Source organism: Peromyscus leucopus, chromosome 16_21 (genome assembly GCF_004664715.2).
Source record: "Peromyscus leucopus breed LL Stock chromosome 16_21, UCI_PerLeu_2.1, whole genome shotgun sequence".
In the NCBI taxonomy this organism is placed as follows: domain Eukaryota; kingdom Metazoa; phylum Chordata; class Mammalia; order Rodentia; family Cricetidae; genus Peromyscus; species Peromyscus leucopus.
The window spans coordinates 68,678,707-68,692,856 of NC_051084.1; the positions used below are offsets into that span (position 1 = coordinate 68,678,707).

The 14,150-nt window shown below is 40.8% G+C and overlaps 1 protein-coding gene across 5 annotated transcripts in view; it reads left to right on the top strand.

Moving 5' to 3' along the window:
* Supt3h (SPT3 homolog, SAGA and STAGA complex component) overlaps positions 1-14,150 on the top strand; it is a 349,478-nt gene that overhangs the window by 238,560 nt on the left and 96,768 nt on the right. For all 5 annotated transcript variants that reach the window (XM_028890682.2, XM_037200133.1, XM_037200134.1 and 2 more), the window contains exon 6: positions 2,445-2,584. In XM_028890682.2, the coding sequence (XP_028746515.1) occupies positions 2,445-2,584 (140 nt within the window). The remainder of the gene's footprint in view (positions 1-2,444; positions 2,585-14,150) is intronic.

Sequence of the window (14,150 nt, forward strand, 5' to 3'; positions counted from 1 at the left end):
TATGTCCACAGAATACTTTAAAAACAAAAAAAGGGAAACTGGCCAGAAAGGTTTATACTTGAGATAACAGTAGCTACCTGATAGGGTTTAGTTCACTAATCTTTAATTGTTCATGGATAATAACCCCCATCTTAGCTACTTAGGAAGCATATTACTAAATATTTGGAGATCAACATGAGCAGCCTACTGATGTGATGAGTATCACAGTGCTTTGCACAGTCACCTGGAGGACTCAGGAAAATAGCCCTTGGAATTACCGTGGGGAGCAGCCTATTAACATTGACTAGAGGAGTGGATAAAATTAGGAGTGACTACAAACATGGACAATGGAATTGGAACATTAAATATATCAGTCCAACCAAAATTAATGAATTCACACTGCTTTAGGTTTAATTGCAATAATATTTTCTTGGGGTCATACAAAAATATTCTAGCTTTCCTGTGGAGCAAGAAATGCCCATATGTGTCTTGGGAAAGTATGAAATACGAGTAAGTGTATATATGATTCCTGTGGCATCATTGAGGACTTTGTGTATGGAAGGCTGGCACAGGCTGGAAAGTCTAAAAACAAAGTCTAAGACATGATGTTTGAGCTATGACAAAATTTCAGTACAACAGGAAAACATAAAAATGGTGCTGTACATATATTTTAAAGACTTCACTAAAGGTGAAGATATAGTATTAACTACATACAAAATAAATTCTAGATGCATAAAGATAAAAAGCAAAATGAAGGAAATAGTAAATCTGAAAAGTAAACTTGAAAATTGAAACTTTACTCTGTGAGGAAGTAGGGAGGAGTCAAAGGTTGAAAAGAATGACAATATAAAGATTTTAGATTACTCTGTACCAAAGATGCTCTCCAGTTTACCAAAGGAAAAAGTCCTTGTTAGCACAGATGAACACAGATGGAAAACAGGCTTGTCAGGCTAAGTGACAGACATGAGAAGATGCTGAAATCCCTTGTTGATTATAGGGTTAACGTTACAGTATTTAATAGATTCATCAGATGTTTGCTGGAGTTCTGAGAAGAAATGTAGGAGAAAACAGCTTCAGAATTGCTTTCATGAAATGTGAAGTGTCTGTAACATTTCCACTCTTAGAAAGTTGTGCCATGAGGACAGAGCACACCTATGAATGAGATACCTCTTCAGCATTTCCCCAGTGCAAATGTCTGCCCATCAACAGAGGATGGATTGAAAGCCTTTCAGAAGAATCAGGCTTTATCCACGAAGATGGAGAGATCTTTCTCTGTCCTCAGCTAGGACACATGGACAGAAGAGAGGATAAAAGAACCCCTCTTCATTAAGACAGGCTGTAAGAGCCTGTTTTTAAAGGGAATGAAGAGAACACATGTGTACAGAAATATATTGTGAATATGTGAGCACGGAGAAATGTATGGTGGTCATGTGAGGATGGCCATCATGAGTTATGTCTTGAGTTGGAGATTGGCGGGTTAACATAAAGAGGAGGGAGAGAGGAAGGGAGGGAAGAAGGATGTTGGAGAAAGCAGTACATGCAATGTTGTTGGGTGTGTGTATTTCTGTCCTTTTTCCCCCTTGATGTTGGGCATTGGACACAAGGCCTCGCATGACTGCCTCCCCAGCCTTGCTGTGAGTATGTGTGTTCATTAAAATTTTTATTTCAGGACAAAAACCACTTGAGAAAATAGACTCCCCGTTTCTATGGGTGCTGAAGCACTTGTATTTTGGGGGACCCTAACATAAATTGTCAAATTTTGAAAGAAATGCATTCAAGTATCTTTCATTGATTACATTTTGAATAGGTTTCCTTTTGTGGTATTTTTTTCTGTTATCTTGATTCTATAAAAGATTATGCCTACCGGACAGTGGTGGCGTATACCTTTAATCCCAGCACTCAGGAGGCAGAGGCAGGCAGATCTCTGTGAGTTTGAGGCCAGCCTGGGCTGCAGACCGAGATCCAGGACAGCCAAGGTGGTTACACAGAGAAACCCTGTCTCGGGGGAAAAAAAAGAGTATGCCTGTTAGTCTTCCTTTTTCATTAGATAATATTTCACGCTGTCTCATGTAGCAGTTTTGGTCATGAACTGTGTTTTCTAAAATTAATAGTTGTAGATTCTGCCTTCTTTGCTTATGTTTGCCTAGCACACCCTCTTTCCTGGTTGTGTTTTATTTCTTTTGTAAGTACTACAGAACAGTATTCTTTGTCAAACCTGAGAGCTCCTCTTCCTTTCATAAAGAATTCAACTTACAATGGTAATTAATAATGTGATTTGATTCTATCTTTTATTTTGTGATATTAGGAAGTGATTGATTTCTGTATGACTTGTTTTAGAGGCAAGAGTTTTCTCTGTAAAGATGATTGTGAGTGAATGTCACGTGCAGTGTTTGTTACATATGCTGGCTGCCACTAACGGACCATGCTCAGGCCTTGTTTTTTCTCTTTTTCTGATCTTCATGAAGAAAAACTGAGTGGCAGCAGCAGTACAAACAAGAGACAGAAGATCGCTCAGGACTTGATCAACTCTATTGACCAGACAGGAGAGCTTCTGGCAATGTTTGAAGACAACGAACTTGACGATGTTAAACAGGAGCGAATGGAGGTATGGCATGTTCTTGTGTTTTACAGCAGTAGACTACCCAGCACAGTGCCTTGATCTCGGGTTGTGGTCCACTGTCCTTGACTGTCCAGATGAGTGGCTTTGTCTGGACAGCACACTCAGGAGCAAGCTCTGGGAAGGGAAGCTTAGCCTCCATACTCAACTTTGAGAAACATCTTGAGTTTTGATTCTCTATTTTCTTCTTTGGAAGTGGTGAGGATTCCCTTCTCTGGATCTGACATTTGCTATTGCGTTTTATTCCATTCAGGCTACTTTAGATTAAATATTTACTTAACTTTTCTTTTTTCCAAATTATCCAGTTGCCTCCAGGGCAAAGGTAATTCTTAGTGCTTTTGTCTTGGCACACGGAGTGAAGAGCTGCCTTTCAGATTGCTGTTGGCGGCTGCGGTTGGCCTCACTGGCTGAGGTGGTGTCCAGGGAAGCTACATGCTTTACATCACTGTCACAGAAAGCAAGTGACATATTTGCATTCCCTACACATGTTTTCACAATGAATATAAAAATTGTATGTCTTCTGTTTACCTTAGCTATCTATACTTTAAATCACTGCTTCTTTAAATACACTCCAGGAAAAATGAAAGTAATGATTGATTTCATTTGAGTGCCTTCCAAAACACATGGTAGTATTCTTAGTTCTCACTACAACTATTATGCTTTTACATTCAAAAAGGAATCTCAGTTTCCCCGTTCTCTTTAAATTGGGCAAGAGAGGTAATTCCAGAATTCCAAGGGAGTTTCTAAATGCCTATTTTGTTATAGTCTCTATGCGTGCTAAAAGGGGAATTACTGAAGTTGAGTTCTGGAGGAAGCCCAGTTGACATCCATGCATTGTAAATTTAACAACCTTCTTTAAAGAATTAGCATGCCTAGATCCTGGGCTGTGATCTGAAGGCAGTATCCTCTTAGGTATCAATTACCTAGGAAAGTGTGGTTAGCTTACTTTGAGGCAACTACAAATGGTTTTACTTCAGCATTGCCGTGGGCCAAAAATATGCTAAGTTTTCTAAAGCAGATGATAAACACGTATTTCTGAAGTCATTATGGCCTCAACAGGATGTGACTTTGTAGGGAATGGTTTCATTTATGATGCGTTGCTTAGGGAGCAAAGTGTTTGTGCCTTGGTTTCTAATATTTCATATCATGAGACAAGCATGGAGAAAGCCAGGAAAGGAGGACTCTACCAGAGTTATAGGTAAACACCTGACTTTTCAATTTAGTTGGGACAGATCTCAGCTAAACTAGTAAATTGTCTGAAGGCCATTCCATAGTTAAGGGAGGGAATGAGAGTGGAACATTCTGTAATCCTACTAACAGCAGAGTAGAGCTGGAAGGGTGTTGACTCGGTATAGTCACTCAGGTCTCTGGAAGCCAACACCCCCCAGAGCTCACACATCGGAACTACTTTCCAGTATCATACATTGCACAGTGTTAACCAGGTAATGAAACAGCAGCAAACTCACTTACAGCAGAAGTCAGCCTTATCTAGAGAGCAAGCCCACAATTGAGTTTATTTAAGCCTGCAACATACTAGAATCTTCTCCTGCCAAGATGACAAGTAGTTTCCACATTGTACTCATCCAAATGACATAGCTGAACTGAATAAAAGACGATAGACTTGTAGACAGAACTGCAGACAGTAGAAGCAGAAAGAAAGTGAACCATTAAGAGCGGAGGCCTTGCCTGCTTCTAATTTGACAGGTTATAGTTTCAAGAGTAAACCGCAGCTGCGGCAGTCCATATGAAACCACTTTGGACTCGAAGACTGCAATCTCTTGCCTTTAAAGCACAGTAGAATAATCAGCCCCACCATCATTCCGTGATTTAATTTTCCTCTAAGCATCACTTATGCCTGCAGAAACCATGTGCTACCTTCTCTCCTAGAACAGAGGAAATGGTGTAGACCCACCAACAGCGTTGCATTGGGACAAGCGTTCTCACTTGCTCTTGCTTGCTCTCACTCTTTCTCTCTCTCCCTCCTTCTCTCTCTCCTACCCTCTCTCTCAGTTCTCATGTAAATGCAATTTTTAAATGAAAACTTTTACAAACATAAAGACTTGGGACCCTAGCTGATTCTGAAAGCATCCAGTGGGTGGGTGAAAAGCATGTTCTTTGCTGTGGTTTTGAGCTGATGTGTGTGCCTGGCTCTGTGTTTCCTTGGAATCCACTTCATTGCTGTTAAGTATTTTGGAGCTAGAAATAAGGAAACTGTCTGAAATTTTACATCCATTTTACCTTTATGGTTCACCTTTGTCATAGTCAATCATATTAACCTGTTAGTTCTCTAGTACCAAATTTCCAACATTTGGCCATCTGTGGCAGAGGTCCATGGATGTGATCTGTGAAGTTCCCTCCAACTTGAATGAATGAGTGGAAATAAATAAATACCCCTCTGAGTTATCTTAGTGTGTTTAAGAGATGTGAAGCACCAAAGAGGGAAATAGGAAGCACAGCCATCCCCGTGAATACAGCCCACTTCTGAATGAGGAGAGGGGTTTTAATGTCGATAATGGTTTCTGTGTTGAGTCTTTTTTCCTTCTAGTCAGCTAGTTGTGGCTAAGTAAACCAGAAACCAGGGAAGAATCCCTAAAAGTTGGAGATAGAGTTGGTCTCTCTTAGCAAAAGCGGCCTGACGTGAGGGCTCTGCATGGGGAGGAGTCTGAGAGGCTCAAGTTTGTCATTGAACAAGTCAGCCATTCTGTCCAAGGTGAGGAAGAGCCTGCAAACATGATCGCTGGAAAACTCGGTAAGCTCAGTCTGTGTCTAGTCTAACCTACAAGGATGTAAGGCACACAGGAGAGCCATGAGTAGCGCTTGCCAGAGAGAACGCCCTCCAGGTGGGTTAGGGTGCAGAAATCCCTCGTGACTATTTCTATTCCTGCTGTAATCCAATAGAATCTAGTTAGAAAGCAGGTGGTATATATATAAGGCAGCTTAAAATGTTTTGGTTTTGAATAAGCTTTAAATTGAATGAGATCTCAGGTGGCCACCTAATTTACTTAACGAGAAATGAACTGCCCATAGGTTTTACAGAACACAGTGTCTCCTGAAGGCTGAATGATAAGAGACATCACCTGTGTTATGCAGTCAAATCTTAGGTGTTGAGCTCTAATCTCCAAGAGCTTTCAGTCCAGCGTGGTTTCTTGTGGCAAGACAACTAGAAACCTCACTGAGGAGCCATAGACAGCTCAGAAGCTCTCTGTCTTCTGTTTGTATTCTTTCTACTAGTCCCCAGCATGATTTATTTCAATTATAAAGGAAAATAAAATTTCTATAAAACTAAGAGTCTGTAAACACCTGCAATAAAAATCTAACATAAAAGAGAAAGGACTGGTATGGGTAAGGTAAGCATTTATAAAGACAATTTAACCCCTAACCCCAATTAAACAATTAAAAAGAAAAAAAACTTCACTACATGCTTATTTTAATGCAAATGGATTTGGGGTTTGGAAATGAAGATAGGTGTGAGGGTTATGACTCCATGGTCAACAGTTAGCCTTGTGTATGTCAAGGCCTTGGGTTCAGTCTTCAGAATGGTAGGGAGAAAAACAGATATATATCTCCATCCTAGAAAGCTATCTATATTTCTAGTCTGTATGTAGAAATGCATGCATGTTTATTTATGCATATATATGTATTATGTTTATATCTATTTGTTATATTTGTAGGACTAAAATGTATTTTACTTGATGTGTTTAAAGGTAAAAGAACTATCTTAAGTATATGAGACAGATCCAGTTGCTAGAGATAATAACATTAGCTGTAGAAAAGAGAGTTGATGGAGAAAGGCTTCAAAATGGAACCGTGGGGCGATGTTAGTCAAAGATGCCCCTATAATGAAGATGTAGTCTGTAGAAAATGCTCCTTGTCCACGGCCAGTGCCTGCCTTCATGCATAACGGTTGTACAGAAGCCAGCAGAAATACAGACGTCGTAGGAACTAGAACAACTCACCTGCAGTTTTCAGTCAATTGAAATATCTCAGTTGATCTACCATTCGTGTGGATATGAGCATTTCATCAGCGTTCCATTCAATCCCAGAATTCCTACTCAAGTCACTTTGATTTGCCAGAGTTCAGGGAACACTAACCAAGAAAGTTAATCCCTTTCTATATGCAGGCATTAAAAATCCCCAGGAGGTATATGGAATGTCAACTTTCATTTAGATAAATCTTGATATTCAATTTTAAAGGCATTGTAATTAATAAAGGTAGATATTGATTTTTAAAACAAAAATAGCTCTTCCTGGTAACTGCCAGAGCATGGAAATGGGTAGAAAGACAGTCTACAAGTCTGGTCTGGAAGAAAAGGTTACGTGCAGCAGACTTCATGTCAGCAAGAAGCATAGAGAGAGATATAAGCCGTGTCCCAAGTACAGGAAACATGAAGAACATTCCATGCTTCTGGATACAAATGCTCAGCCTTGTAAACGTCCTGCTTGTTTCCAATGTAATATATAAATGTAAGGCAATTTCGTGTGATATTTGTAAGAACACTTCTAGCAGGATTTGAAAAAGTTGATAACATTGAATTTTTCATACATGATAAAAAGAATAGAAAACTGTAAAGGTTTTATTAAAGAAAAGCAGAGGGCAGTGTTCAGTTTGCTCTGCTTGGCCTGTTAACAGTTCTTCCCTCTAAAGTTGTAAGTGTGGGACACACACAAGGGTCATGTCAGCAAGGTGCCAAGATGGTCATTATTTGGAAATAAAACACTGAAGGCATCTATTGACCTTAGAATCTCATTTAAAAGGAATCCCAAGGAATACTGAATGATTTGCTGTAAATAAAAACTTTTTTTAAATAGAAGTAAATATAATTAAGTACCATTTAGCATATAAAAGGACTTTTTAGACTTTTGTTTCCCAAACAGGCTTTTTGAAAAATTCTACTACTCAAGATGTGCAACAAGTACAGTGGGCCCATTGAGAGGGAGAGATTGCTGTCTTCAAATAGATCATAGCACAGTAACAGAAACGTAAAGCCTCCTCTTTAGAGGCTCTGCAAAGGGTTTCTAAGGTGGCTATGCAATGTGACTTTTTCGAAAGAGACTCACCAACGTTTTTTGAAAAGATGTTACAATCTGTTTGGAAAGGACAAACTGACAACAGGAGTGACTGCTAAGTTTGTTAGAGGTGGAGTGTCTGTCAGAACAAGGTGGGGCGCAGGCCAGCGTGATGGCTGAACAGAAAAGGTGCCTGCTGTCAGCCCAGGTCCTGAGTTCAGTCCCCAGCGTACACATGAGGGAAGGAGAAAACTGACCCCCCCCAAGTTGTCCTGTCCTCCACACATACAGTGTTGTACATAAATGCACATGCACACACATATAATAATAAAAAATGATGATGATGATGATGATGATGGTGTTATTAATGTAATTTTTAAATGAAAAAGTGCCTGGGCTGAAGGCGAGGCTCTGGTGACTTGGTTCTGACTGGAAAGCTCACCCCACTCTCAGTGCCTTCAGAGCTGTCCAGACTGCTCCTTCCCAGTTCTGAGTGAAATTTACCTTCCTGCCTCTTTTCTAAACCCCCAGGGAGCCAAATGAATGGCAGCAGCCTTGAGACTGAGCTTGTGCAACTCTGTTCCCTCATCCAAGTCAGAAGACACAGGGCAGCAGCGAGGTCCCTTGTCTCAGTAAAAGAGTACTTTCTAAAGGGGGGACTCAGTGAAATGCAGGCCCAGGGGGACTGTTCATCCTCCCTTCCCCAGATCACAGAAGTGAAACAGCCGTGTGTCAGGGTAAAGATGGACAGACACCAGTGTTCCAGCTTCAAGCACCTCCTCCTGCACGGACAGGTGTATGCACATATGGCTGGGCTGCTGGGCTGCCTCCTCCATCACTGTGTGTTTGTGAAGCACATAGCTGATCACACTGTTCAATTACAACTTTTAGAACCAATATTTTCTGTCTCAAGTAACTTTAATTTGATCTTTTTTAAATGAAATGCTTCTCTTAGACATCAGTCCACCAACTTGTTTATAAAACACCTTGGCAGAAAAGGGTTTTAAAATATCATTGAATTTAAGAACGCCACAAGGTTTACCACTAATTTACATTTAGTGTTTATAGTTCTCAGATTGTGGTCACTGTAATAACCAGCATATTTTTCCCTTGAATATTTTGTGGATTATATTTCCCTATTCTTTCTCCTTGACCCACATTCCCCACAGTAGGTGGGCAGATTGTTGTTATATAGTCTGGCTTTTATTTATCTTCACTAGCTTAATCTCAGTAAGTTAGTATTTCTAAATATGAAAATAAGGCTCTTCTGTGGCAAGCTTTCTGTCTTAGTGCCTCAGTTTGTGTAGTGGAATTAGCAAATCATTGCTTATTTGCTCCAGAAATGGCCTCCCCCTTCTGTCTTTGCATCTGTGCTGAGGACCTGCCTGCAGTCCAGGCTCACTGCTGCTTCCTATAAATCACACATACCTGACGGTAGACATCTGCCCATTGCCACCATCACATTCCTCGCTTAGCACGAATCGTGTTAGGTTCAGCTGGGAGTGTCGTAGTGATTAGTGTGATCCATGGTGGTAATGGATCTGTCTGATGCTTTTCATGGCATCAGTTTAAAAGGCAGGTGGCAGCCAGTCAGCCCACTGCTCTTTGCCAATCTCCTTTTCTACAGGAGAGCATTTTAGTGTGCATCTTTAAGAATCTTGCTCAAGCAGTCTTTCCATCTTCTGCTTCCACCCTCCTCCTTTTCTCATCTCTGCCAGGGCTCACATACACTTGTACACCACATGGGCTAGCACACATGCCGTCCTCTAGCAATATCTGTTCAGATATTTCAGGTTGTAATGAAGTCCGGTATAGCCACTAGTGTTTGGCTAGTTTAACTTGCTAAATGAGCTCCCTGTGAGCATGCATGCATCCAAACCCTGAAAACATGGTTTGTCTATACATGATGAATAACATAGCTATCCTTTTAGCTAGGTTATTAGTTATTTTTCTCATAATTGCAACAGAATGCCTGATAAGGAGCAACGTATGTATGGATCTCCTTGGGTTCACAGTTTCCTGACAGAAGACGTGGTGGCTGTCCCTAGCTGTGAGAGCAAGAGGCAGCTTAATAATAAGCTGGTAGAACAGGACACAAAGCGTTTGCCTGCAAAAGAGCCAGGCTGTACCCCTGAAAACTTATCCTTCTGTGGCCCAGTTACTTCACCTAGACTCCACCTCCTAAGAGTGCCACAGCATCCCTAAACAGCACTATTTGGAGACCATGTATTCAGACGTATGAGGCTGTGAGGATGTGTCACACTGAGCCACACAGTGGGCTATGCTGATACTAGTATCTGGGTTTCAGTTTTTAAAAATACAGTTTCCGAGTCGAGAAAGCCAGTCTCCCCTGGTCCACATGGGGATGTAAGAGGCTGTGCCTGCACCAGTACATGCCTCGATGAACTTGCTTTGCTAGGGCTCTTCGAATTTTTGCCGACTTTGCTATTGTGAAAGGCTGTCATTGTTTGCCTGGCTTCCTGCCAGAGTCTTATTGATGCTGTTTCCGTAGCTAAAGGGGTCAGAGATTTTCCTGACCCACACTCCTTCCATGTTGACTTGCACTGGCCCAAATACATCATTGGCAATGCCGGGCACCAATTCCAGCTTTAATAGAAGATTCGATCTTTCAGATGCAGTGACACTGTGATGTAGTTATTTTTGTCTAGGAACCTACTCTGAATATTTGGCAATAAGGAGTATATACTTTTTCCTTTATCTACCATGTATACTGGACTGACAGACCATGAGAATGAATTATTACTAAAAGCCATATTGCCTCCGTCATGTTACTGTAATATAGCTCTTGGGATTGGTTACAAGGGGCAGTGTTTGCCATGTTGTCAAAATCCTGAAAATTGTATACTAGTACAGTTACTGTGGCCATGCAACAGAAAGTGGGCGGGGACTAGCTGGGGCAGAAGGACTGTCAGTGGGAGGGAGGGGCAGGGCAAAAAGTAGTGGGGCTGAGTATGATCTAATTATGAAGCTGTCATAATGAAACCATTGTTAACTAATATATGCCAATATGTCTAAGTGTTATGTTTAAATTTACAATAACTAGGATTTGCATATTAACAGTTTGGTATTTCATCATTTTCTATTAAAATTTTATGAGCTCTTACTTCCCTTTCTTACAGTTACTCTGTTCCCCCAAACAGTTAAAGGCAGGGATTGTTGATAATGAGCTCACTGACCTGCTCTTGAGTATGGAGAAAACAGAAGTCAGAATGCAGAGTAGTTAAGGGGTTGTTTTCACTCTAAAAGAAAACTACAGAAGCTCTCCCAGGTCCCCAGTGTTCCTCCCAGTAATTGAACATAGGTCTTTACCAAGATGCATGCCGTACACAAGTGTCTCTCATCTGTAGAACCTCTCCGAGCCATGCAGAAAAAGACAATTGGAGGATAATGAGAGGGACGGGGAAGCAGGATTGCCTGTGAGCATTGCAGCTCAGATGGAAAGGTATCCTGGCAGCTGGGAGCCATGGAATACACAGTCACACCACACAACAAACCTCACACAAGAGATTTATTGGGATGGAAAAAACCAGGAGGGTGGCTGCCTCTGCTAGGGTGAGAAACAGCAGAGAACTGAACAGGATAGAAGGCTTGTATAGAGCTTCTTGGGAAGGAGGTGGAACTTTTCAGGGTGGAGATCGGTGGGATTTCATGTCCAGAGATTGGACTTTTAGCTCTGTAAGGTGGGGACAGGGTCTAGCAGATAGGGATGTGAGTATTCTGTGAGTGAAACCTGGTAGTTAGAGGTCCTAGGGGGAGGGGCCTAGCCACTCCTGTGCAGGGTGGAAACAGGGTCCAGAGGTTAGGGAAGTTAGAGTGTTCTGTGGGTGGAACCTGGCTGTGAAAGGTTCTCAGGGGAGGGACCTGGCCACTGGAGTGGCTCTGAGAACTCACATTGCCCCCTTTTCCTAGAGAATAACTCTGCAGTTCCCTTTATCTACCCATCTGAACAGGCAGCCAGGATAACAGACATTTACAAAAGCCTCTACACACTGAAATCCACACACCATTGGTTGAATAAAACTGAGAACACAAATATCTGGAAAGATGGCCTGTGTTCTTAGATGGAAAGAAGTAGCATTGTTAGCTGTCTCTGCCACCTAAGGTAAAATTCAGATTTAGTACCACAGCTAGCAGAACTCCAGAATTTCCCACAGAAACACTAGAAAGCCTTTTCTAACTTTATCCCAGTGTTTATTGCAGTGATTCACAGTAGCTACCATACAGAAACAACCTGTCATTTAACAGACCAGTAAACAAAGAAATTGTGATATTGCTGGACTCAGTAATGCCTGTAGTCCCATTACCCAGGAGGATCTGAAGTTCCAAAGACAGCCTGGGCTACATAGTAAGACTCTGACTAAGAAAACAAGAAAAAGGGAAGGAAGTGGAGGGGGGGTGTGAGAAAGACAGACAGAAAGACAGAATATCCAATCATTGGAAGAGGAAGAAATTCAGCCAGTGCATGATGGCCCTAGAAGATATCATGCTAAATGAAAGAAGCCAGGCACAGGAAGAGTAATATTTGTGATCTCATATATGTGTAATATAATTTGAAAGTGATGATATCTTTGTGGCCTGTGTTTGCTTTGTTTGAGATAGCCCTCAGCTCAAACTCATCAAATCTTTAAAATTCTTCTATTGTTGTCTTATAGTATTATAGATCATTTTATTCACTTATTTGATATTTGGGTACTTTTACATATGAAGCCTAAAGGCCAACTGGGTGGTTTAATGCAGTATGGTCTCTGGGGGACAAGAGACATGTGTAAGAAAATTTATCTTCCCATTTTACCTCCCCAAAACCAAATCAAATCTGGAGGAAGAGAGTCATACTTTATTTAAACTAGAAAATCTGTTTTGTTTAAATTGCACCAAGAATGATCTAGTTTACATGGTTTGTAGAAATAGAAAATTCCTTAGAATAATGGAAACTCAAGTTGAAAAAGCTGCCTGGAAATACATATGATACACTAAGAAGACCCACCCTCCTCATGTACTCTTTATTCAGAAATTGCAGTTCTAAATACTGAGGAAGTTACAAGGAGTTTGTAAGATAAAACATACTGTTCTTCGGACAGCGAAACTTTCTCAGAGCTCAGGGCTGCCTCTACAGCTTCTAACAGCCTGGAGATTTATGCAGTGTTTCTGTTTTTGTTTACAAGGACGGAAGTGTTTTATAATTGACCTTTTAAATTGCCCTTTGTACTAATTTATGTAGAATATTTTACATGCAGAGCTACACAATTTGCATGTAACTGGCTGTTTTATTCCTTCCTTTTTTAGGTATTTCAGTTGTTTAATTCACTTTTATCAAGTATATTTTTATCAAGTATATTGAATGCAGACTCTCATCAGTTAAATCTAAGACACATACATTTGTGGGTCTCTCTCATCTTGAACCTCATAGACATTTGCCCTTTATTTTACTTTCTTTTGTCATTTCCTTTAATTTCTGAAGAAAACCACATTGTGGTAGTAGATTTGTCATATTTGGCTTACAAATGTAAAACCTCACTATCGCGAGTCCTCAGCTCTTAAAAACCATAGTTGAAAAGACGTTATCTTCTTCAGATATTTTCAAAATACACGAAAGACCAAGGTTACTTGCTACTTTATGTATTCGCATGAATTTGGATGTCTTACCTCTTACTCATTAGCTGAGGCATTTTGTAAAGAATTTTGGTGACAGGAAGTACCAAGTGGTTTTGCATCTTGAAGAAATTTAACTAGTAAGGAACATTAGGTTTCATGTTGTCTTGTACAGTGTGGGACAGAGAAAATTCCAGAGATAGGTACCAGGGAATTGAAAAGCTTTCAACAATAATGAAACTATGTCAAGGACAAACTCAATGTTTTCAGAAAATTTGCCTAATACTAGTCCTTGTCAAAAGATGACAAATTTCTCTCTCTCTCATTCTCTCCCTCCCTCCCTCCCTCCCTCCCTCCCTCCCTCCCTCCCTCCCTCTCTTCCTCCCTCCCTCCTCTGTGTTTCCTGTGTATGGGTGTGTATACCACTACCACTTGTGCATGCATGGGTGTGCACATGCGTTGAAGGTGAAAAGCTGACATCCCTTGTCTCCCTTCCTTAGTTACTCACCACCTTACATTTTTGAGATACGATCTCTCACTAAACCTGAAGCTTATTTAGAGCAGTGGTTCACACCCTTCCTAATGCCGTGACCCTTTAAAATAATTCCTCATGTTGTGGTGACCCCCCCAACCATAAAATTATTTTGTTGCTACTTCATAATTATAATTCTGCTAGTGTTATGAATACTAGTGTAAATGTGTGATATGCAGGATATCTGATATGTGGCCCCTGAAGGGGTCCTGGCCCACATGTTGAGAACTACTAATTTAGACTGTCTAATGCATGAACTACATGTATCTGACTAGGTCTCACTTTTACCCTTCCCCACCCCAGCAATGGGATTATAGCCATGTGCACCTCAGGAAGAGTGCTGATTTTCTATGTGTTCAGAGATTGGAACGTGGGTCCCTGTGATTGTTTTGGGGACACTTAAAC